At 43.7% G+C, this 21,350-nt stretch overlaps 2 protein-coding genes across 2 annotated transcripts in view; both read left to right on the forward strand.

The window, feature by feature from the left end:
- Positions 1–6,024: 6,024 nt before the first annotated feature.
- Positions 6,025–11,616, forward strand: PCNA (proliferating cell nuclear antigen). Its single transcript, XM_017877952.1, has 6 exons — positions 6,025–7,070; positions 7,783–7,880; positions 7,972–8,039; positions 8,972–9,166; positions 11,003–11,126; positions 11,208–11,616. Exons 1-6 carry the CDS (start codon positions 6,850–6,852, stop codon positions 11,285–11,287), a joined length of 786 nt encoding a protein of 261 aa, XP_017733441.1. The 5' UTR covers positions 6,025–6,849; the 3' UTR covers positions 11,288–11,616.
- A 1,826-nt stretch (positions 11,617–13,442) lies between these two features.
- The window catches only part of TMEM230 (transmembrane protein 230), a 14,877-nt gene continuing 6,969 nt past the window's right edge, over positions 13,443–21,350 (forward strand). The window contains exons 1-2 of the mRNA XM_017877388.1: positions 13,443–13,589; positions 17,771–17,927. Of these exons, the coding sequence (XP_017732877.1) occupies positions 17,786–17,927 (142 nt within the window). The 5' untranslated portion in view covers positions 13,443–13,589; positions 17,771–17,785. The remainder of the gene's footprint in view (positions 13,590–17,770; positions 17,928–21,350) is intronic.

The following is a 21,350-nucleotide window of genomic DNA, read 5'->3' on the forward strand; positions in this document are numbered from 1 at the left end:
AAAAAAAAAAAAAAAAAAAAAAGAATTATCTGGACAGCTGCTAAAACTACTGATGGAGGGGCCACCCTAAAGTAAGTAAGAATTTCTGGAGGAGGGCCAAGTGGAATAAACTTTTTTTAAGCTCCCCAGGTGAGTCTCAAGTGCAGCCAGGATTGAGAATAATACTGATACATATTACGTTGTGAAGAAATTTGCCAGATACTACATAAAATACAGCATTTTCTCTCAGTATTCATTTTCTGATCAACAATACATTTTTACTGAAAAAAGTATAGAAAATACAAAAAGGTAAAAGAAAAAATTAAAATTATTTGTGGCACCATCAGTCACAGATGTTAATATTTATATTCTTGCCTTTCCATTCCATTTACTGTACACATATACCTAGATATAACAGTTTTAGAAAATTGGAATATCTTTGTTTATTCTGTTTCATAATGTGATTTTTCTCTTTATCATTAAATGCCTTTTGCAAATGGTACTTTAGAGGCTATATAATATTCCATCTTACAAATTTATCATAATTTACCTAACAAATGCAAATATTGTTATACCTTAAGGTTATGTCCAATTTCTGGGGAATTATTAATAATTCTGTAAGAGGCCAGACATGGTGGCTCATGCCTGTAATCCCAGCACTTTGGGATGCAAAGGTGGGAGGATCGTTTGAGCCCAAGAGTTTGAGATCAGCCTGGGCAACATGGTGAAACTCTATCTCTACAAAAAGTACAGAAAATTAGCTGGGATGGTGGTGTGCATCTGTAGTCCCAGCTAATTGGAAGGCTGAGGTGGGAGGATCACCTGAGCCCAGAAAGTCAAAGCTGTGGTGAGCCAAGATTGTGCCACTGTACCTCAGCCTGGATGACAGAGTGAGAAACTGTCTCAAAAATCATCATCATCATCATAATTCTGTAAAAAACATTCTTTTTTTTTTTTTTTTTTTTGAGACACTGTCTTGCCCTGTTAGCCAGGCTGGAGGGGAGTGGTACTATTTTGGCTCACTGCAACCTCCGCCTCCCAGGTTCAAGCAATTCATGCCTCAGCCTCCTGAGTAGCTGAGATTACAGGTGTGTGCCACCATGCCCAGCTAATTTTTGTATTTTTAGTAGAGACAGGGATTCACCATGTTGGCCACACTGGTCTGGAACTCCTGACCTCAAGCAGTCTGCTCGCCTTGGTCTCCCAAAGTGCTGCGATAAAAGTGCTGCAATTACGGGCATGAGCCACCATGCCCAGCCAAGAAACATTCTTTTTTTGTTGTTGGTTTTTTTTTTTTTTTGAGATAGAGTCTCACTCTGTTGCCCAGGCTGGAGTATAATGGCGTGATCTTGGCTCATTGCAACCTCCACCTCCCGGGTTCAAGCGATTCTCCTACCTCAGCCTCCTGAGTAGCTGGGATTACAGGCGTCCGCCACACGCCTGGCTAATTTTTGTATTTTTAGTAGAGATGGGGTTTCACCATGTTGGCCAGGCTGGTCTCAAACTCCCGACCTCAGGTGATCTGCCCACCTGGGCCTCCCAAAGTGCTGGGATTACAGGTGTAAGCCACTGCACCTGGCCCAAGAAACATTCTTAAGCATGCTTGATCTTGGTAAGTTCCCCTGATTTCTTCTGTAGGAAAAAAACCTAGAGATTGAATTTCTCTGTCAAAGAATAAGTAAAATTCTAAGGCTTTTGATACATATTTCTAAGTTTCCACCAGAAAAATTATCCCAATGTATACTCCCACTTGCAATGTATTAAAGTGCCTACTTCCTTGAATCCTTCCTAACACACCGGGTGTTCACATGATTTTTATTAATTTGATAGGTTAAAATTCTGTCTCCATTGAATTTACATTTCTTTGCTTATTAATGTGGCTAATAACCTTTACTTATTTACTAAGACTAGGACTGGACAGTGGAAGCCAGATACCTCTGGCTTTTTGTTTAGATGAATAAATTTTCTTTTTCTGTTAATCCATTCAAATTGAGTTCTCTGTCACTGAAACCTAAACTATACTAACCAATAGAATCCTCTGAGGCATACTGAAGTCTTAGAACTTATATAGTCATTCATTATGTTTTATGGGTTTTTTTCTTATGTTTAGAACCCATAGGAAGATCTCATTAATATTTACCAAAATATTTTTCCATTTCTTACTGGGTTAAGATTTGAATTATTTATCTAGAATTTATTCTAGTGAATAATTATTAGGAAAAGTCTTTTTTTTTTTTTTGAGATGGAGGCTTGCTCTGTCACCCAGGCTGGAGTGCAGTGGTGCAATCTCGGTTCACTGCAACCTCCGCATCCCAGGTTCAAGCCATTTTCCTGCCTCAGCCTCCCTAGCAGCTGGAATTATAGGCGTGCACCACCACGCCCAGCTAATTTTTGTATTTTTAGTAGAGACGGGGTTTCACCATGTTGGCCTGGCTGATCTCGAACTCCTGACCTCAGATGATCCACCCACCTCAGCCTCCCAAAGTTCCAGGATTACAGGCATGAGCCACCGCGCCCGTCCAGAAAAGTCTACAGCTTTGATTCTCTTCTAATAGTTTAACCAATTATCTGATCAAAATTTACTTCATTCTTCCACTGATCCAGTAGTACCTTTACTAGATGTTAAAGTAGCCGCTTAAAATGTTAATTGGATCACATCAAAGACCTGCTGCTGACCACATTCCCTTGCACTTTTAGAGAGCCTACAAAGTCCTGCAAGAGCTCACCCCAGCCTCTCTGCAACCTCACAGTGCACCACTCTTGCTTCAGACACATCAGTCTGAGTTCCACATCAAACTTGCCTGAATATATTCCAAGTATGCTGACCTTTATAATCATGCTATTCTCTCAGCCTAGAAAGCTTTCTTCCAACTCTCCAAACAGCTGCCTTCTCTGATAAGATGCTACCTCCTCAGAGAGGCCTTCTCTGACCACAGTCATAGACATGTTTATGTCCTCATTTCAGTTTAACATAAAATTAACATAACTATACACCTCTTTATCATCGGACACTTTTAGGAGCACATCACTTCTATAATAGCAGAAATAAACAGATTCACATACATCGCGGGTCCCACATGGGTAGAGTTTGACATTAAAATGTCTTCAAATCTATTACACTGTGATTTGGCATTAAACCAAAACGATATTATGTAAGCAGACAGAACTGAAACAGAGTAGTGGAGCATATGCATTTGTTTTTAGTGAAGCAAATGTTCCTCACTGGAGGAATGAACACATTCCACATTTTGCAAAGGAACTGAGATTTTAACGGACCCAAGAAAGGAAAATACCCACAAACAGATGATGCTGTATTATGTTTTGATATTGAGATGTATGCAAATGGATAGTCCATCACACATAAAGCAAGAAAGTGCCAACATCAAAACTTACAAATGAGTAGCAGAGGCTTGCAAGAAATTCGAGAGACAATAGAATAGCACTATTGAAAAATGCTGCATCAATACCCTTGGCAACACAGAGTAGGATATTATACAGAAAACAGCAGTATCAGCAACTGAGTGGAGAAACAGTAGGAATGCCTTAACCAATGTAGCTTAAATTTTTTCATGTTTGCACAAGAGTAATATATAATAAGAATGTTTTTAAAGTCTAAAAGTTCTTTTAAAACAAAATAGACCTGGCGTGGTGGCTCACGCCTGTAATCCCAGCACTTTGGGAGGCCGAGGCAGGCAGATCACATGAGGTCAGGAGTTCAAGACCAACATGGCGAAACCCCGTCTCTACTAAAAATACAAAAATTAGCAGGGTGCAATGGCACTTTCCTGTAATCCTAGCTACTTGGGAGGCTGAGGCATGAGAATTGCCTGAAGGCAGGAGGCGGACGTTGTGGTGGTTAGCCAAGATCGCACCACTGCACTCCAGTCTGGATGACAGAGTGAGATTCCTTCTCAAAAAAAAGGAAAAAAAGAAAAGAAATTCTTTTTTTTTTTTTTTTTTTTTTTTTTTTTTTTTTTGAGGCGAGTCTCACTCTGTCGCGGGGCCTAGAGCTGCAATGGGTGGATCTCAGCTCACTGCAAGGGCTCCGCCCTCCCAGGTTTACGGCATTCTCCTGCCTCAGCCTCCCGAGTAGCTGGCACTCAAGGAGCCCGCCACTTCGCCTGGCTAGTTTTTTTGTATTTTTAGTAGAGACGGGGTTTCACCGTGTTAGCCAGGATGGTCTCGATCTCCTGACCTCGTGATCCGCCCGTCTCGGCCTCCCAAAGTGCTGGGATTACAGGCTTGAGCCACCGCGCCCGGCAAAAAAGAAAGAAATTCTAAGTGATAAAGCATTGTATAACAGTTTGAGGCTGGGCACAGTGGCTCATGCCTGTAATCTCACACTTTGGGAGACCGATTGGGAAGATCGCTTGAGCCCAGGAGTTGGAAACCAGCCAGAGCGACATAGTGGGACTTTCTCCCTACAAAAACATTTAAAAATTAGCCAGGTACAGTGGTGCACCCCTGTAGTCCCAGCTATTTGGGAGGCAGGAGGATCCCTCGAGCCTAGAAGTTGGAGGTGGCAGTGAGCAGTGATCTTGCCACTGCACTCCAGCCTGGGTGTCAAAAGGAGACCCCCCTCTCTAAAAAATAATAGTTTGACAGTTTTCTTTCTTGTGCTACATAAAATAATTGTACACATTACAACTGAAGGCATCTTATAATAGAAATACCAGAAATGCCCTTTCCTATTCCCTTTTAAGGTTGACCCAGTGCTTTAAGAGGCTGATACAGAAGGGTGAAGTTAAGTCTCCACAAAACCCAGGGAAGGGACTGTGAAACTCCTCTTAGAACCTTGTATGGAGTCATACCTGAACTAGAAAAAAAAAAAAAAAGGAAAGAAAAGCATTCCAGAGTAAAGAATAGAGTAAGGAGAGGAGATACTTGAAGCCATAATGATTGAGAATATGTCAGACTTGAAATGAATCTTCAGTTCCTTCAACAAGATAAAGAAAACTAAATCCATACCTAGATACATGGTAGAAAAACTAAAGAATTCTGCTGACCAAGATATTAAAAGTAACTAAAGAGAAATGGTGTAAACAAAGCAGGAGAGAAACAACAAACCCTGTCCATCCTGTAACAATTGAAATTTTCTGGCTGGGCGCGGTGGCTCACACCTGTAATCCCAGCACTTTGGGAGGCCAAAGTGGGTGGATCACCTGAGGTCAGGTGTTCGAGACCAGCTTGGCCAACATGGTGAAACCCCATCTCTACTAAAAATGTAAAAATTAGCCGGGAGTAGTGGTAGGCACCTGTAATCCCAGCTACTTGGGAGGCTGAGGCAGGAGAATTGCTTGAACCTGGAAGGCGGAGGTTGCAGTGAGCCGAGATAGTACCACTGCACTCCAGCCGGGGCAACAGAGCAAGACTCTGTCTCAAAAAAAAAAAAATTGAATTTTTGACACAGATGAACAATGATTAAAAAATGAGATTGCTAATATCTATAGTTAGGAAAATAAAGATAAATGAGCATGTTCATACACAGTCTTGGCTAGAATGCAAATTGCAAACTTTTAGAGATTTAGTAACATTTATCAAAAATTTAGCCGGGCATGGTGGCGCATGCCTGTAATCCCAGCACTTTGGGAGGCTGAGGCGGGTGGATCACCTGAGGTCGGGAGTTCAAGACCAGCCTGGCCAACATGGTGAAACCCCGTCTCTACTAAAAAAAAAAAAAAAAAAATACAAAAATTAACCGGGCGCGGTGGTAGGCGCCTGTAATCCCAGCTACTCGGGAGGCTGAGGCAGGTGAATCACTTGAACCTGGGAGGCGGAGGTTGCAGTGAGCCGAGATCGCGCCACTGCACTCCAGCCTGAATGACAGATCAGGACTCTATCTCAAAAAAAAAAAAAAGAAAAGAAAAAAAATTAAATGTGTACGCTCTTTGACTCAGCTGTATTACTTCAAGGAGTTGGTATCACCAAAACTGCCTAAGTGCTCAAAGGTGTTTGTAATTAACAACAGGCGATTGATAAGTTACATACATATGATGCTATCTTTTAAAGAGGTACTGATATAAAAAAGATGTACGTGGCATAAAATTAAATGTACTTTATTAAGTACTTTTTCGAAGTGTTTACGGAATGAGTGCATTTTGAAAAAAAAAGTGCATTCGAACTTTCAAAAAAGCTTTAAAAGCTTTATACAAGGAACGATTGAGTGATTATAAGAGCTGACGGTGAAATGTTTAGAGAGTGAGAGGGAGCTAAGTTTAACATAACACTTCACCTCTTTATCGTGTGACACTTAGGAGCGCATCACTTCTGTAATTGAAAAATAAAAATAAAGTGCATATTTGCAGCAGCTGTAGACCCTTCAGGCTGCAAGGAGGCTTTTCCTCCCGGTAGGCTTGATTTGCTTTTCACTTTCACTTTCGTGGCTGGAAACTTTCTACCCACGGAGTTGGAGGCTGAGGAGGCACCATAAAGCTGGGGCTTGACGAACCGGGGCCTGGGCCGGATCCCCACATATGCCCAGACTTGTTCAGTGGCCAGCTTCAGGAGTCAGCCGAAGAGGCGGCGAGACCTGCGGGACGCTGCCCCGCCCTGCACCCGCTTCCTCCAATGTATGTTCTAGGGGGCGGGTCTCGCGAGGAGCATCGACACGATTGGCACTAAATTCTTCCCCGCCCAGGCCGTGGGCCGGGTAGCGTGGTGACGTCGCAACGCGGCGCAGGGTGAGAGCGCGCGCTGGCGGACGCGGCGGCATTAAACGGTTGCAGGCGTAGCGGACTGGTAGTCTTCTTTCTAGGTCTCAGATTGTCGTCACGACGTTCGCCCGCTCGCTCTTAGGCTCCTGAAGCTGCAACCGGCTAGGCTTTCCTCCTTCCCGCCTGCCTGTAGCCGCGTTGTTGCCACCCCGCCACCATGTTCGAGGCGCGCCTGGTCCAGGGCTCCATCCTGAAGAAGGTGTTGGAGGCCCTCAAGGACCTCATCAACGAGGCCTGCTGGGATATTAGCTCCAGCGGCGTAAACCTGCAGAGCATGGACTCGTCCCACGTCTCCTTGGTGCAGCTCACCCTGCGGTCTGAGGGATTCGACACCTACCGCTGCGACCGCAACCTGGCCATGGGCGTGAACCTCACCAGGTGAGCCTCGCGGCGCAGAGAAGCCGGCCCCGACCCACCCCCACCTCCGCCGCTTGGCGGGATCGCTTCCGAGCCGAGCCCTCATTGGCTGGCGTGGACCATCCGCACCTTCTCATTGGCCTGCCATGCAGGGGGGTGGGGCCCAGTTGAGCGCGCGGTTCGGAAAAGCCCGCGCTGGCTGCTGCGCGAACCTCCTTTTTCGCGCCAAAGTCACAAAGCGGGTGGTGGCGGGAAAATGACTGTTTTTTCTGCAGTGCCAGGAACACTGCTCCAGAGCTTTTGCTCACTAAATCCTGTCGGCCTTGAATGGACGCTTTAGTTGTGGCTTTTTTGTTTCCGAGACGGTCTCGATATATTGGCCCGGGCTGGTCTCCAACTTCTGGGCTCAGGCGATCCTCCCGGCTCAGTCGCAGTTGACTTTAAATGCTTTATACTGTGCCCTTGCGAGAAGTGTGTCAGCTTGTCATCCTACTTAGTGGCAGGAGATTGTTTCTATCCAGAAGGGAAACTGCTGGTGGTATTTTAGTATAAATACTGCCAGATGCATCCCAAAATGTCTGCATTAATAGTCGCATCCTCCAGCAGTGCAATTACCTTCCACCAGTTCTGAGACAGCCTATGGGTGAGAGTGGTAACCCCTTCTAACTGCGTTAGAAATACAGACCTTCAGCAGATGGTGTTGATTTTAAACCATGTGTCTCCTGTCTTCTAGTATGTCCAAAATACTAAAATGCGCCGGCAATGAAGATATCATTACACTAAGGGCTGAAGATAATGCGGATACCTTGGCGCTAGTATTTGAAGCACCAAGTAAGTCATACCTTTTTACTGAGTTATGAAGCTACAGAAGATCAAAACTCTGTGCCAGTGTTTCTCAACAGCATTTGCTTTTTTTTGGTAGACCAGGAGAAAGTTTCAGACTATGAAATGAAGTTGATGGATTTGGATGTTGAACAACTTGGAATTCCAGTGAGTATCAGTTTCTGATTGTAGCGAGTGCTGTACACAGGCATGATAGTTATGTCATAGAATGTTGTTTTTTTTTACAGACAGGGTCTTCTTCTGTTGCCCAGGCTGGAGTGCAGTGGTGCCATATAGCTCACTGTAACCTGGGACTCCTGGGCTCAAGCAATCCACTTAGTCTCCTAAGTGGCTAGGAAGGACTACAGGTCTGTCCCACCACGCCTGGCTAATTTTTTTATTTTTGTGTGTGGGTGTGGGGGCAGTCTTGCCCAGGCTGGTCTGGAACTCCTGGCCTCAATGATCCTCCTCCGTCAAGATATATTAATATAATTTAAGCCTACTTCACAACAGAACTTTTTCTAGAAACATATCTACTGGTGCATGTTTTAAAGAGATTTTAGTATTTGGATAGTTGTTTACCAGAAGTCTAAAACTCACTGGTTACATTTATTGTTTACTGCCAGTTGTCTATTTGCTTTAACTTCCATGAACCTCTTTTAAAATTTGCTTCCTTCTAGGATGCTTGATTTGTATTAAGTGGATTTGAAAGCTATCTTAGAAGAAATTTATCCAGGTTAGGTTTATAAACACCAAAGGAGAGAAGAAATGTTGGAATGTTGAAAATGCCTAATATCATATTCTCTCATTTTCTTTTAGAAAGTAGTTAGACCTGCTTGCGCCGTCATCATTTCTGTGCCATACTCTAATGTTCTCTTACTTTATCCCTGGAGGATGAGGAGGAGGAGGCTCTTGTTCCCTGGACAGTGCATTTAATAGCCATTTATTTTTTTTGAGTGGAGTTTGTTAAGAAATTACACGAGTCAGTAATCAGAAAATCTTGATTCTGAGTTGTTTAGATGTTGCCTTTTAAGAAAGTGAGGGTGCCAAATCATTAAATTTCTAACAATTAACTTTTGGAAAATTTTTGTTCTTAATAGGAACAAGAGTACAGCTGTGTAGTAAAGATGCCTTCTGGTGAATTTGCACGTATATGCCGAGATCTCAGCCATATTGGAGATGCTGTTGTAATTTCCTGTGCAAAAGACGGCGTGAAATTTTCTGCAAGTGGAGAACTTGGAAATGGAAACATTAAATTGTCACAGACAAGTAATGTCGATAAAGAGGAGGAAGCTGTAAGTAGTTTTTAAGTAAAAAGAAAATAGTTTGAAGAGAATTTTAATACTGCTTATTAGGTTAATTGCTAAAACTAAAAGTAGACAGAATTGGATCCCAAGTAATTTCTGAAAATTGAGATACTGTTGAAATCTGCAACTGATTCTTAAGTGTCATCCAATTTAGAATTATTTGCAAGAAGGGAATACAAATTCAGCACATGTACATACCACAGAACAATGGTTTGTGGATCAGGCCCACACAGGCTCTTAAGGGTAGGATTGGGAAGCTAGGCATCTAACCTTTAGCTTTCTGGAGATATTTACTGTATTACCAAATAATTGAGCATAGAACAGCAACTCAACAGGAGGATATGGTTAGGAGTAAAAGTCTACCTGTTAGGAGCACTTATGTAATCCTTATATTAGCTTACATGTTGTGGATCCAATTGGTAGCCCATTTTAAAGGTGGAGAAGCAGGCTGAGCAACCTTAAGTGACAATTCAGCCAAAGTCACAGGCTGTAGGAATCAAAGGTTAAACAGGAAGACTTCTCACTAAGGCTAGAAAGCAGACTCCATGCAACTTTGAGAGTACCTAGAGAGCCCTTGTTTAACCAAAATATAAAAAATTAGCAGGGCATGGTGGTGCACACCTGTAACCCTAGCTACTCGGAAGGCTGAGACAGGAGAATGACTTGAACCGAGGAAGTGGAGGTTGCAGTGAGCCCAGATCATGCCCCTCCCCTCCAGCCTGGGTAACAGAGCAAGACTCCATCTTAAAAAAAAAAACTCGATAACCTGAGCGTAAATTAAAACTTGGTAAATCAAGGATGAAGGTCGTAATCTCATAAGCTTGTTAGGATTAAATATGGTAAAGAGCTTAGCATATGCTGTGTCTGGCATATTATAAGCTTACAATAAATACTATATATTGCTTTCTTGTCCCTTGAATGGGTAGTCAACATTTAAAGTTGTAAAATTCAGTTGGAAGTTGTTTTTTTTTTTATTAATAAAGGCTAGGAGCTGATTCTTTATCTGTTTCCTGAATCACATTTCCACTCCTCTGCCAACCTCATTTTTTTCTTTTCTGTTTTCTTTGTTTTGAGACAGGGTCTTGCTCTGTCCATCCAAGCTGGAGTGCAGTGGTGCAGTCATGGCTCACTACAGCCTCAAACTCCAGGGCTTAAGTGATCCTCCTGCCTTGGTTTCCCAAGTAGCTGGGACTACAGGTGTGTGCCAACACACCTAGCCTGGTTTCCTCTAATTTCATTCTCCCCCTTCCATTACAGTCTATTTGTTGAAGAAATTAGATGATTTGTTAAGTTTTCCAGAGTTTGGATTTTGCTGATTGCATTCCTGTGTATACGTAAATTCTTCCACCCTGTGTGTCCTACAGACTGGTAGCTATAGCCCTGGAGCCTTGATGATACTCAGGATGTTTTGTTTCGGGGGTGAGAGAGCAAGAATACTTTATAGGTGGTGGTGTGTGTAGAAGGCACAAGGGGTCTGGATGTCTTCGCAATGTTAGCAGCTATAATAGTCATTGTCTAGATCCATTAAGTCATTAATTAGAGTTTGCAGAGCTGAAATTAATACGTTTTATTCATTTATTGGCTGCTTATCAGAAGATTTTCCATAAAGAAAAGCTTTCCCATATTATATAATTCGGTTATCTAAATTATAGGAAAGACGAGCTAGATACTCGATTCTTTTGCTTTATGCATCAGTCTTCAAAATTTTCATAGCTCCCTCCAAAGTGACCAATAAAAGTGTTTGTGGGTTTTTATAAATGCAAGCTAATAGATTGCAACTTTCTTGATGTTTTTCAATGATGAATCTTCTGTTTTCTCTTGTAGGTTACCATAGAGATGAATGAACCAGTTCAACTAACTTTTGCACTGAGGTACCTGAACTTCTTTACAAAAGCCACTCCACTCTCTTCAACGGTGACACTCAGTATGTCTGCAGATGTACCCCTTGGTAAGATAATAAATTTGAACCTTGTTTTGTAGGTAGTATATGTGATACTCCTCAGTAATTAACTATCTTCCTGTCTTTCAGTTGTAGAGTATAAAATTGCTGATATGGGACACTTGAAGTACTACTTGGCTCCCAAGATCGAGGATGAAGAAGGATCTTAGGCATTCTTAAAATTCAAGAAAATAAAACTAAGCTCTTTGAGAACTGCTTCTGAGATGCCAGCATATACTGAAGTCTTTTCTGTCACCAAATTTGTACTTTTAAGTACATATGTAGATATTGTTTTCTGTAAATAACCTATTTTTTTCTCTATTCTCTGCAATTTGTTTAAAGAATAAAGTCCAAAGTCAGATCTGGTCTAGTTAACCTAGAAGTATTTTTGTCTCTTAGAAATACATGTGATTTTTATAATACAAGAGGGTCTTGACTCTAAATGCAGTTTTAGAATTGTTTTTGAATTTAAATAAAGTTACTTGAATTTCAAACATCACAGGGCAGTGCCTTCATTTTGACCAGGACTGTTGGAAGTATCCTACTGAATTCCCAGCTACCCTTTCATGTAAATGGTTTTTCAGTTTAGAGCAGCCTGATGGAGATCAAAAGGATTTCAAATACAGTAGGTTACTAGATATTTTAGGGGGATTCACTTGTCAAACTTACTCCAATTTGAGGACAAGGAACAAGCGAGAGTAGTACAAATCCTGTGTATTTCATTTTACTTGGCAAAAGTAATATTCTTCAGAAGCTTCGTGTACCCAAAGTCGTGTTGGCTTTATAAGGATGTTAATGGAGTGTTTCTTTTTAGCCTAGGGAGTCCTACAAGAGTCTTTGATGTTTCAGTAGATCTGTAATGGGGCCCAAGGAGTATGGTTCTGCAAAATTTATCTAGTATAAGTACACTTTTTGCAACTTCACTCACATAAAGGATGAAGATGTCTTAAATTCCATGGATGTTGGATCCAACCAAGAAAGTGAAAAAGCCCTGAAGTTACGAAGAAAGACTTAAAAACATTCCCCTTAATAGCTGTAAGATAACTGCTGTGTATTAATTTTTTTGTGTGGTGCAGTGCCTCACACCTGTAATCCCAGCAGTGGGAGGCAGGCGGATCAACTAAAGTCAGGAGTTCGAGACCAACCTGGCCAACATGGTGAAACCCCATCTCTACTAAAAATGCAAAAAAAAAAAAAAAAACTAGCTAGGCATGGTGGCGCATGCCTGTAGTCCCAGCTACTTGGGAGGCTGAGGCAGGAGAATCGCCTAAACCCGGGAGGTGGAGGTTGCAGTGAGCCACGATCATGCACTCCAGCCTGGGCAACAGTGAGACTCCATCTCAAAAATATATATTTTTTTGGCTGGTTTGATAGTAGTAGGTTATCAGAACTTACATTAGTGTCACTAAAGTAGGTATACAACCCCCGCTGCTGAATTTGGCTTTAGAAAAAACATTTTAAAATTGCTTTATCATAATCCTTTTTTCCAGTGCATTTTGTGTTTGGTAGATTAAATGACTAGTTTCTTTCTTAAATTACTTGGACTGAGTTCTAGTTACTGGACATGAGAATTAACCATGTTCAGTAGTTAAGTATTCATTTTCCTACAGTGTGCCTGTGAGTGAAGAAGGAAACAGGCTGCAAAAGAGGCTGATGGAATTTTGGGGTGATGGATGTATTTCCATCTAGATTGGTGATGGTTCTAGGACCATACGTATTTTCAGAGCTCATCTAATTGTACTTGTGTATAAATTATACCTTAATAAACAACTTTCTAAAAAGCTTCATGTACAGCAAAATGTCCCTTGTGGGCAGGCCTTTTACCTGGACAAGGCCTGAAAATAAGCACATTTTGTGGAGCTATTCAAGGGAAGTATAGTGGGGTGTTGACAGCACAGACAAGTGTGCTATTCAAGGGAAGTGTGGTAGTCGGATGTTGACGGCGCGCGCCCGTGGAAGGCTGGTGCCTTGCAGCGGATATCTGGCCGCTCTGACTGCTGGTCCTGAGACTGCGACGGACTCGGCTTCTGCCTCCCTGGGAAGCCATGGCGCTCTCTAGCCTGGCCCCTGTTCTGAGGAAGGGAGAAACCACGTAGCTGGCTTGCCCCGGGCCTGACGGTGACCCAGGTGGGCGAGGACCCTAGGTGCTCGCCCGCCACAGTGGAGGTAGCCGGCGGCGGGCACAGGTCGCGGCTGCCTAAACAAAACCCATGAATCGGCATTCGGGCCCTGCGGGCCCGCTGCCTACTGCAGCTGATACTCGGTAAACGACAGCCCGGGAAACTGGTTGAGGAAACAAACGCTTCCGGAGACGCAACTTCCGACGCGCCTGTTTCCGGCACGCCAATTCCGGCGCACTGATCCCGTCTGGGGCGGGCTGAGTGGCCCTTAAGCGGGCCGTGCCATGCGACCTCGGGCCCTGCCAACCGTGGGCGAGCTCTGGGTGTGCGGGCGGCCTGGCGCGGCGCTCCGGTAAGGCGTGTGTGCGACGGGGCGGGGACAGAACCGTCCTCTTGGGCTCTGGGCGTGTCCGAGACCGCGCTTCCCGCCGAAATCAAGCTCTGAGTCATCCGTGTGGGGCATTCGTTCTCCCTGGCACAGTTTGTTTTACGTCTAAGTTCGCGTCGGTTCTTATTTATCTCTCTGGCAAGGTCTGAAGACGGGCAGGAGAATAACGTATGTAGAGACGCGTAATGCCAGGCAGGCACTGTGCCAAACGTTTTATGATGCTTTTAGAACTCTCGTAACATTCAGGTGCTGAGGGAGTTTGGGGGTAGCGGTGAGCTGGTAAAAAGCCTGTTGGGAACGAAGACTGATACTTTGAAAATGCTCGTTTATCTTTTTCCCCTCTTTTAGAATCCTCTTTGCCCAGAGTAAACATTTGTCTCCCCTCTCCCTCACGCCCCTGCGATGTATTGTTTTGATGAGGATGTATGAATAATGTCAGGACATACTTAACAAAAAAGCCTAAGTGCAAGTTAGATGTGGTTAAATTCCTTCAAAAACCACACATATTGGTAGTTTGAACTTTTATAGAATTAAATGCAGTCGGGATCACAACACTAAAAACCTAGTATTTGACGCAGTTTGATCCAATCTTTTTTGAAAAGTATAGAGATTAGCATTATGCTCATTTTCAATACTTGATTTTAGACCAGGATGTAATCAATAAAAAGGGACACTAATATTTAGCACCAATTATTTAATTATGCTAGTTATTTTACATTGACTGCAAGCCACTTAAAACAGTTTGTTAGACCGGGCACGCTGGCTCACGCCTGTAATCCCAGCACTTTGGGAGGCCGAGGCGTACGGATCAAAAGGTCAGGAGTTTGAGACCAACCTGGCCAATATGGTGAAACCCGTCTCTACTAAAAATACAAAAATTAACCGGGCATGGTAGTAGGCGCCTGTAGTCCCAGCCACTTGGGAGGCTGAGTTAGGAGAATCGTTTGAACCCTGGAGGCGGAGGTTGCAATGAGCCGAGATCGGGTCACTGCACTCCAGCCTGAGTGACAGAAGCGAGACTCCGAGACTCCGTCTCAAAAAAAAAAAAAAAAAAAAAAAAAAAAAATTTGTTAATTTTTGGAATTAAGTATGTGCAAACTACTTAGAACAGCTGGCATCTAACAAAGACTAGTTAAGTACTAACCACCATTATTGTGATGATGATAATGATGAATTTTCAAATTGCCAACCCAGAGAAAAACTAGTCCTTTTTTTATGTTGCCCTTATGCCCTTATTGAAATACTTCATTTTTGAATAGCTTCAATTTTATTATTTATTTTTTTTTTTTTTGAACGGAGTGCTGGCTCTGTCGCCGCAAGGCTGGAGTGCGGTGGGCTGGATCTCAGCTCACTGCAAGGCTCCGCTCCCAGGTTACGCCATCTCCTGCCTCCCGCGCTCCCAAGTAGCTGGACTACAGGCGCCGGCCTCTTCGCCCGGCTAGTTTTTTGTATTTCTTTAGTAGAGAGCGGGGGTTTCACCCGTATGAGGCCAGGATGGTCTCGATTCTCGCTTGACGCTTGTGATCGCAGCCCGTCTCCGGCCTCCCAAAGTGCTGGGTTACAGCTTGAGCCACTCGCGCGCCGCTCTTTTTTTTTTTTTTAATACGAGAAGTCCGTTCTGTTGCCCAGGCTGGACATAGTGTGCGCCCTGATCTCAGCAAGCTGCAACCTCTACCTCCTGCTTAAAAGGCGAGTTCTTCTGCCTTCAGCCTCTCCTGAGTAGGGGGCTGGGACTAACAGGCGCCCTCCACCGACCTGCCTGGCAATTTTTGTAAGCTTTTTAGTAGAAAACGGGATTTCTTTTATAAAATTATAATTATTTTTTTTATAAAATATAGAGACGGAGTCTCGACAAATACTGAAAACAAACCCCAGGCCTGAGTGGGGGGCAGGTCCGGGATCACCTCAGCTCACTGGCAAGCCTCCGCCTCCCTAGGGTTTTAACGCCATTCTCCTGCCTCAGCCTCCCGAGTGCTGGGACTAACAGGCGCCCCATGTCGCCCCGTAGTTTTTGTATTTTTTAGTAGAGAGCGGGGTTCACGCTGTAGCCAGGATGGTCTCGATCGTTCTGACTGCGTGATCCAATCCGCACCGTCTCGGCTCCAAAGGGCTGGGATTACAGCTTTTGGGCCCACCGCGCCCGGCCAGAAAACGGAATTTCATCATATTGGCCAGGCTGGTCTCGAACTCCTGACCTCGTGATCCACCTGCCTCAGCCTACCAAAGTGCTAGGATTACAGGTGTGAGCCACTGCACCTGGTCAGTTTTCTTTTTTTAAGGATATGTTTTGAATTTAGAATTTAAAACTTTGACTAAAATATATTTATCCATTTTGATCATACAGCTTTGTTACTTTATGGAGGAAAAGTGGACAAATAAAAAAAATTATTTTTATTTTATTTTATTTTTGACACAGAGTCTCATTCTGTCGCCCAGGCTGGAGTGCAGTGGTGCAATCTTGACTCACTGCAACCTCTGTCTCCCAGGCTCAAGCGATTCTCGTGCCTCAGCCTTCCAAATAGCTAGGATTACAGGCATGTGCCACTGTGCCCGGCTAATTTTTGTGTTTTTTTTAGTAGAAACGGGGTTTCACCATGTTGGTCAAGATGGTCTCAACTTACTGACCTCAGGTAACCCACCCACCTCAGCCTCCCAAAGTTCTGGGATTACAGACATGAGCTACCACACCCAGCGTATTCACACCCAGCGTATTAATACAAATTGCCTTAATTTAAATGTTAGGATTTTTCAGACTTATCCACTGTCTCTTAAACTGACATAATAGCCATGATTTCATTACCGCTGTCTGCTTTGAATATTTTGAACAAGAACCCAGGTTTTTATTCCATTTTTTCTTTCTTTAAAATTTATTGTATGATATTGTACCATGTTCCGTTTCTTAAGGTTGGTACAGAAGTAATTAGGAAAATGAAATACTACTTTTGGTGCTTGGGATGGGACAGAGAGGTGGGCACTTCTGGAGGCACTAGTATAGCCAGGCCCTTTTCCAAATTTACAAGGTTCCTGGCATGGTGGCCTGTAATCCCAGCGCTTTGGAAGGCTGAGTTGGGCAGATCACTTGAGGTCAGAAGTTCGAGATCAGCCCGGCCAAAATGGTGAAACCCCATCTCTTCTAAAAATACAAAAATTAGCTAGGCATGGTGGTGCATGCCTGTAATCCCAGCTACTCAGGAGGCTGAGGCAGGAGGATTGCTTGAACCCAGGAGGTGAAAGCAGCAGTGAGCGAAGATCGCGCCACTGCACTCCAGCCTGGGCAACAGAGTGAGACTCTATCACAAAGAAAAAGAAAAAAAGGAGTTCGAGACCAGCCCGGCCACCATGGTGAAATCCAGTCTTTACTTAAAAAATACAAAAATTAACCAGGCGTGGTGGTGCATGCCTATAATCCCAACTACTCGGGAGGCTGAGGCAGGAGAATCACTTGAACCCAGGAGGCGGTGGTTGTAGTGAGCTGAGATCAACCCACTGCACTCCAGCCTGGGTGACAAAGCAAGACACCATCTCAAGAAAAACAAACAAACAAAAAAAACCCACAAATTTACGGCAAGAAACTTTACAGATCTTTTGCATTAAAGGGTTGATCTCTATCGAGGGGCAATAGGCAAAATATTGATGTGAGTGTATTCCATTTCCTGCCCTCTTCTCCCTCCCTGTCAAACAAGAGAATCATTTGAGTATATGCTCCTCTTGCTTTTTCTTAAAAGTGGGAGCAGGGGACAGGCAATACTGTGGTGTCAGGTGGACCTGGATTTAAGTCCTCATTATTCTACCTAGTCTCTATGTGACTTTGGAAAAATTAAAAGTCAGGGAATCTTGGTGCCAAAATAAACTGGAATGTGATTCTTGGTGAGTGTCTTCACTGTCATTCTACAAGGACAGACCAGACTAGATATTTAATATATAGTGAGAATGTTTTCACTGTGTCAGAGGCATATCTGGTTCTCCAGATGCGTATGCCTCTGAAACAATGAAAATTTAGCAGTGAAGTGTAAATTGCCCATTGCTAGTCTGACGTGGCAGCCCAGAACTCCAATGCAGAGCATCCAGTAACCCTGAACTCATTGGCTCTAATGCACCATTGTCACCTACAGACAATAACAGGGTTTTTTGTTTTCAAACCGTAGCTGTGTCAGCGTGTTATGATGCCGTCCCGTACCAACCTGGCTACTGGAATCCCCAGTAGTAAAGTGAAATATTCAAGGCTCTCCAGCACAGATGATGGCTACATTGACCTTCAGGTAAATGCAGACGAGAACTGCAAGACTGGCTGGCTGTGTTTCTGTTGAGTTAGCCGGAAGACCTTCCAAATGGAGGTTTTGCTAACTGTCCCTAGGGATTAGAGGGAGCAACAAGAAGAAAACTCAGCTCTGAGACCTTTTCAGCCATAATTGCAGAAGAGGGCTGTGGCAGGGTAGTTTCAAACCAATTCCAGTATTGTCCATTTCTAAGAATTTTTAGTTGTAATGCCAGAGCCTTGTAGTTACAGGTTTTATTTACTTTATTCAGAAACTAATCAGATTGTGTTTTGTTAAGATGGAGTTTGTTTTTTTTTAAGGAACTTTAAAATTTTGTTAGGTGGAATTTTTTTATCACTGTTTATTTACACTTTAGTCAAAGCCAGTTCACCTTTTAAGGGAGAAACTTATTGCTAAAGCCAGCAGATTGTAGGAGTCTTCCTTCTTTCCTGATGTCATGAGATCCAATTTATTAAAGGTATTCTTTGTGATAAACAGTAAGTAAAATAGAGTATTTATTAAATTTGTATCCTACCCTAACCATTTATAAACTAGTCAGTACTATTATAGCATCTCCTTTTTATGCACTTCCCCTTACAATAGAATATTCTAGGTGGAACTAGGGCCAACGAGGAAGTAGCAGGAACCCATCCTTTATAAATAAATAAATTACTCTTTGGACCCACATTTGAAGGAGAGATAAAAATAGATCTGGAAAGATCTGGAAAGCTTCCAGCCACTTAGGTCAGACACAACCATGAGCCAAACCTTAGAAAATTTGTCTCTGAATCTTAACCTTGAATTGAGTTTGTTCATAAGGCAGGTTTACTTGCTATGTGGAACAAACAATTAATGGTTTGGAATAAACTGAAATTGCCTTCCTTTCCTTTTTTTTTTGAGACAGAGTTTTGCTCTTGTTGCCCAGGCTGAATGAAGTGCAATGGTGCCGTCTCGGCTCACTGCAACCTCCGCCTCCCAGGTTCAAGCAATTCTTCTGCCTCAGCCTCCCAAGTAGCTGGGATTACAGGCATGCGCCACCATGCCCAGCTAATTTTGTATTTTTAGTAGAGACGGTGTTTCTCCATGTTGGTCAGCCTGGTCTCGAACTCCTGACCTCAGGTGATCTTCCTGCCTTGGCCTCCCAAAGTGCTGGGATTATAGGTGTGAGCCACCGCGCCCAGCCTCGTTTTGTTTTTAAGATGTAGTCTTGCTCTCTTGCCCAGACTGCAGTACAGTGGCGCAGTCCTGACTCACTGCAACCTCCCTCTCCCAGTTCAAGCGATTCTCATACCTCAGCCTCCCTAGTAGCTGGGGGACTACAGGTGTGCACTACCATGCCTGGCCAATTTTTGTATTTTTAGTATAGATAGGGTTTTGCCATGTTGGCCAGGCTGTTCTCAAGCTCTTAACCTCCAGTGATTCACCCACCTTGGCCTCCCAAAGTGCTGGGATTACAGATGTGAGCCACCGCTTTTCTTTTTTTTTTTTTTTTTTTTTGAGACAAGGTCTTGCCCTTTTGCCCAGGCTTGGGTACAGTGGCACAGTCAAGGCTCACTGCAGCCTTGACCTCCTGGGCTCAAGCAGTTTTCTTACCTCAGCCTCCTGAATAGCTGTTACCACAGGCATGTGCCACCACGCCCAGCTAATTTTAAAATTTTTTGTAGAGACAGGATCTGTTAAATCCTCGTAAGTTAGTACAGCTATCTATGTGCCAGGCAGTTAATAAATATATGTCTAACGAATGACCATAAAGTCAGTTCTGTTTTTTGTTTATAAAAAGTTTCTTGGCCTGGCGCGGTGGCTCAAGCCTGTAATCCCAGCACTTTGGGAGGCCGAGACAGGCGGATCACAAGTTCAGGAGATCGAGACCATCCTGGCGAATACGGTGAAACCCCGTCTCTACTAAAGAATACAAAAAACTAGCCGGGCGACGAGGCGGGCGCCTGTAGTCCCAGCTACTTGGGAGGCGGAGGCAGGAGAATGGCGTAAACCTGGGAGGCGGAGCTTGCAGTGAGCTGAGATCCAGCCACCGCAGGCCAGCCTGGGCGACAGAGCCAGACTCCGTCTCAAAAAAAAAAAGTTTCTTATGATACAATGAATGATTTATGGAATGAGATTCAAACTAGAGTGAATGACATTCCTCTGAGATTCCTTTGAGTAACTATGTGAGCAATAACTAGAGCTTCATCTCTTGCATCTCTTGCCAGTCCCTTTTATTTCTCAGAGCTGCACTGGGTGGCAGGACATACTTAAGACACATAAAGCATCTAGTTTGGTTCTTAATTACCCTCTCGTTGTTGTTGTTGTTGTTGTTGTTTTTGAAACAGGCTCTTGCTTTGTCACCCAGGCTGGAGTGCAGTGGTGCAATCTCAGCTGGCTGCAGTCTTCACCTCCTGGGCTCAAGCCATCCTCCCACCTCAGCCTCCCAAGTAGCCGAGACTGCAGGCACATACCACCATGCCCAGCTAATTTTTGTATTTTTTGTAGAGATGAGGTTTCACTATGTTGCCCAGATTGGTCTCAAACTCCTGAGCTCAAGTGATCCGCCTGCCTCAGCCTCCCACATTGCTGAGATTACAGGTGTGAGCTCTCCTCCCTGTTTTAAAGTGTCTGTGGCTGGGCTTGATGACTCACACCTGCAATCCCAGCACTTGGGGAGGCAGAGGTAGGAGGATTCCCTTCAGCCCAGGAGTTGGAGACCACCCTGGGCAACATAGTGAGACCTGTCTCTACAGAAAATTTTAAAAATTAGCTGGGCATAGTGGCGTACGCTTGAAGTCCCAGCTACTTGAGAGGCTGAGGCAAGAGAATTGCTTTGAGTCCAGGAGTTTGAGGCTGCAATGAGCTATAATTGCACCACTGCACTCCAGCCTGAGTGACAGAGCAAGACTCTGTCTCTAAAATCATAAAAATTAGGCAGGGCGCTATGGCTCACGCCTGTAATCCCAGCACTTTGAGAGGCCAAAGCGGGTGGATAACCTGAGGTCAGGACTTCGAGACCAGCCTGGCCAACAAGGTGAAACCCTGTCTTTACTAAAAATACCCAAAAAAGTGCTGAGTGTAGTGGCAGGCACCTGTAATCCCAGCTACTCAGGAGGCTGAGACAGAAGAATCGCTTGAATCCAGGAGGTGGAGGTTGCAGTGAGCTGAGATCATGCCATTGCACTCCACCCTGGGCAACAACAGCAAAACTCCGTCTCAAAACAAGCAAAAACCAATCTACAGATTCAAATCCCAACTCTGCCTCTTACTAGCTAAGTAACCGGGAAACGTATAATCCTTTTGTGCATCAACTGTCTCATCTAAAAATAGGAGTAACAGCACTTAGTTCATAGAGTTCTTATGAAAATTAAATTAATATAAGGCATATGGAACAGTCCTTGCCACATAGTAAGCACTCCATTTATATTTTTAACTATAAGCTATGTGGAAAGAGCACAGATTTTTGGAACAGACCAAAAAAAAAAAA

This window comes from Rhinopithecus bieti, unplaced genomic scaffold (genome assembly GCF_001698545.2).
Source record: "Rhinopithecus bieti isolate Rb0 unplaced genomic scaffold, ASM169854v2 scaffold_65, whole genome shotgun sequence".
In the NCBI taxonomy this organism is placed as follows: Eukaryota; Metazoa; Chordata; class Mammalia; order Primates; family Cercopithecidae; genus Rhinopithecus; species Rhinopithecus bieti.